This window comes from Macrobrachium nipponense, chromosome 2 (genome assembly GCF_015104395.2).
Source record: "Macrobrachium nipponense isolate FS-2020 chromosome 2, ASM1510439v2, whole genome shotgun sequence".
NCBI classification, from domain to species: domain Eukaryota; kingdom Metazoa; phylum Arthropoda; class Malacostraca; order Decapoda; family Palaemonidae; genus Macrobrachium; species Macrobrachium nipponense.
Window position 1 is genome coordinate 68,601,609 of NC_087201.1, and position 3,850 is coordinate 68,605,458.

Here is a 3,850-nt window from a genome sequence, read left to right on the forward strand (position 1 = left end):
TGCACCACGACCTTTAGCAATGCCTACATTGCACCACGACCCTTTAGCAATACCTACATTGCACCACAACCCTTGAGCAATACCTACATTGCACCACGACCTTTTAGCAATGCCTACATTGCACCACGACCCTTTAGCAATACCTACATTGCACCACAACCCTTGAGCAATACCTACATTGCACCACGACCTTTTAGCAATGCCTACATTGCACCACGACCCTTTAGCAATACCTACATTGCACCACAACCCTTGAGCAATATCTACATTGCACCACGACCCTTCAGCAATACCTACATTGCACTACGACACTTGAGCAATACCTACATTGCACCACCAAACCAACCCTTTAAGCAAATACCTACATTGCACCACGGAACCCATTGAGCAATGCCTACATTGCCACTAACGACACTTGAGCAATTACCTACATTGCAACCTACGACCCTTGAGCAATGCCTACATTGCACCTACAAACCCTTTATGCAAATAATCTGCTACATTGCCACCACAACCCTTTAGCAATACCCTACATTCACCACGACCACCACCCTTGAGCAATGCGTTACATTGCACTACGCACACTTGAGCAATACCTACATTAGCAAACACGACCCTTCGAGCAACTGCCTACATTGCACTACGGACACTTGAGAAATACCTACATTGACCACCACGACCCTTGAGCAATGCCTACAAATTGCACCACAACCCTTTAGGCAATACCTACATTGGCCCACCAAGACCCTTGAGCATAAAACCTAACATTGCCAAAACTAACGGGACAACTTGGAGCAATACCTACATTGACACACGACCCTTGAGCAATGCCTACATTGACCCCACGACCCTTTAGCAATAAAACCTACATTGCACCCACGACCCTTGAGCCAATACCGTACATTGCACCACAACCCTTGAGCAATACCTACATTGCACCACGACCTTTTAGCAATACCTACATTGCACCACAACCCTTGAGCAATATCTACATTGCACCACGATCCTTTAGCAATACCTACATTGCACCACGACCCTTGAGCAATACCTACATTGCACCACGACACTTGAGCAATACCTACATTGCACCACAACCCTTGAGCAATACCTACATTGCACCACGACCCTTTAGCAATACCTACATTGCACCACGACCTTTTAGCAATACCTACATTGCACCACAACCCTTGAGCAATATCTACATTGCACCACGACCCTTTAAGCATACCTACATTGCACCACGACTTTTAGCAATACTACATTAACACCCACAAAACCCCTTGAGCAATATCTACATTGCACCACGACCCTTTAGCAATACCTACAATGCACCACGACCTTTTAGAAATACCTACATTGCACCACAACCCTTGAGCAATATCTACATTGCACCACGACCCTTTAGCAATACCTACATTGCACCACGACCTTTTAGCAATACCTACATTGCACCACAACCCATGAGCAATACTTACATTGCACCACAACCTTTTAGCAATACCTACATTCCACCACAACCTTTTAGCAATACCTACATTGCACCACAACCCATGAGCAATACCTACATTGTGCCACAACCCTTGAGCAATACCTACATTGCACCATGACCTTTTAGCAATACCTACATTGCACCACGACCCTTTAGCAATACCTACATTGCACCACAACCCTTGAGCAATACCTACATTACACCACAACCCTTGAGCAATACCTACATTGCACCACGACCCTTTAGCAATACCTACATTGCACCACGACCTTTGAGCAATACCTACATTGCACCGCAACCCTTGAGCAATACCTACATTGCACCACAACCTTTTAGCAATAACTACATTGCACCACAACGCTTGAGCAATACCTACATTGACCCGCAACTCTTTGGCAATGTCTACATTGACCCACGACCCTTGAGCAATGCCTACATTGCACCACAACCTTTAGCAATGCCTACATTGCACCACGACCATTGAGCGATACCTACAGTGCACCACGACCCTTTAGCAATGTCTACATTGCACCACGACCCTTGAGCAATACCTACATTGTACCACGACCCTTTAGTAATGCCTACATTGCACCATGACCCTTTAGCAAAGCCTACATTGACCCACACCTCTTTAGCAATGCCTACATTGCACCACAACCCTTTAGTAATGCCTACATTGCACCACGACCATTGAGCGATACCTACATTGCACCACGACCCTTGAGCAATGCCTACATTGACCCACGACCCTTGAGCAATACCTACATTGCACCACGACCCTTGAGCAATGCCTACATTGACCCACGACCCTTGAGCAATACCTACATTGCACCACGACCATTCAGCAATGACTACATTGCACCACAACCCTTGAGCAATGCCTACATTGCACCACGACCCTTGAGCAATACCTATATTGCACCACGACCATTCAACAATGCCTACATTGCACCATGACCCTTTAGTAATGCCTACATTGACCCACAACCCATGAGCAAAGCCTACATTGACCAACGACCCTTTAGCAATGCCTACATTTCACCAAGACCATTGAGCAATGCCTAAATTGCACCACGACCATTTAGCAATGCCTACATTGCACCACAACCCTTGAGCAATGCCTACTTTGCACCACGACCCTTGAGCTATGCCTACATTGCACCACGACCCTTGAGTAATGCCTACATTGCACCACGACCCTTGAGCAATGCCTACATTGCACCACGACCCTTGAGTAATGCCTACATTGCACCACGACCATTGAGCAATGCCTACATTGCACCACGACCCTTTGGCAATACCTACATTGCACCACGACCCTTGAGTAATGCCTACATTGCACCACGACCATTGAGCAATGCCTACATTGCACCACGACCCTTGAGTAATGCCTACATTGCACCACGAACCATTGAGCAATGCCTAACATTGCACCACGACCCCCTTGAGCAATACTACATTGCACCACGACACCCTTGAGTAATGCCTACATTGCACCACGACCCTTGAGCAATGCCTACATTGCACCACGACCCTTTGGCAATACCTACATTGCACCACGACCCTTTAGCAATATCTACAGAACACCACGAACCTTGAGCAATGCCTACATTGCACCACGACCCTTGAACAATACCCACATTGCACCACGACCATTGAGCAATGCCTACATTGCACCACGACCCTTGAGCAATGCCTCATTGCAACAGCCCATAGCAATGCTACACACGACCCTTGAGCAATCCTACATTGCACCACGACCTGACAAACACATTGCACCACGACCATTGAGCAATGCCTACATTGCACCACGACCATTGAGCAATGCCTACATTGCACCACGACCCTTTAGCAATGCCTATATTGCACCACGACCCTTTAGCAATACCTACATTGCACCACGACCCTTGAGCAATACCTACATTGCACCACGACCCTTGAGCAATACCTACATTGCACCACGACCCTTGAGCAATACCTACATTGCACCACGACCCTTGAGCAATACCTTCAATGCATCACGACCCTTTAGCAATGCCTGCATTGCACCACAACCCTTCAGCAACGTGTACATTGCACCACGACCTTTTAGCAATGCCTACATTGCACCACAACCACGACTATTGAGCAATGCCTACATTGCACCATGACACTTGAGTAATGCCTACATTGCACCATGACCATTGAGCAATACTTACATTGCACTACAACCCTTTAGCAATGCCTACATTGCACCACGACCCTTTAGCAATGCCTACATTGACCCACGACCTTTTAGCAATGCCTACATTGCACCACGACCCTTGAGCAATGCCTACATTTCACCACGACCCTTTAGCAATCCCTACATTGACCCATGAC

General features: G+C 47.1%; 2 protein-coding genes across 2 annotated transcripts; both read left to right on the forward strand.

Moving 5' to 3' along the window:
• Window positions 1-827: 827 nt before the first annotated feature.
• LOC135221202 (uncharacterized) lies at window positions 828-2,446 on the forward strand. The gene is made up of 3 exons (XM_064259023.1): window positions 828-1,222; window positions 1,616-1,948; window positions 2,095-2,446. The coding sequence occupies exons 1-3, from the start codon at window positions 828-830 to the stop codon at window positions 2,444-2,446; spliced, it is 1,080 nt and encodes a 359-aa protein (XP_064115093.1).
• Window positions 2,443-3,639, forward strand: LOC135221203 (uncharacterized). Its single transcript, XM_064259024.1, has 3 exons — window positions 2,443-2,453; window positions 2,575-2,813; window positions 2,939-3,639. The coding sequence occupies exons 1-3, from the start codon at window positions 2,443-2,445 to the stop codon at window positions 3,637-3,639; spliced, it is 951 nt and encodes a 316-aa protein (XP_064115094.1).
• Window positions 3,640-3,850: the final 211 nt, after the last annotated feature.

Excerpts from the sequence above, each read along its gene's own strand:
- LOC135221202 (XM_064259023.1), top strand. The coding sequence starts at position 828 with ATGCCTACATTGACCCCACGACCCTTTAGCAATAAAACCTACATTGCA. Across the intron at positions 1,223-1,615 it reads ATTGCACCACGACCCTTTAA|CAATACCTACATTGCACCAC; the intron begins GCATACCTACAT and ends ATGACCTTTTAG. Across the intron at positions 1,949-2,094 it reads GCACCACAACCTTTAGCAAT|CAAAGCCTACATTGACCCAC; the intron begins GCCTACATTGCA and ends ATGACCCTTTAG.
- LOC135221203 (XM_064259024.1), top strand. Across the intron at positions 2,814-2,938 it reads CATTGCACCACGACCCTTGA|CAATACTACATTGCACCACG; the intron begins GTAATGCCTACA and ends GACCCCCTTGAG.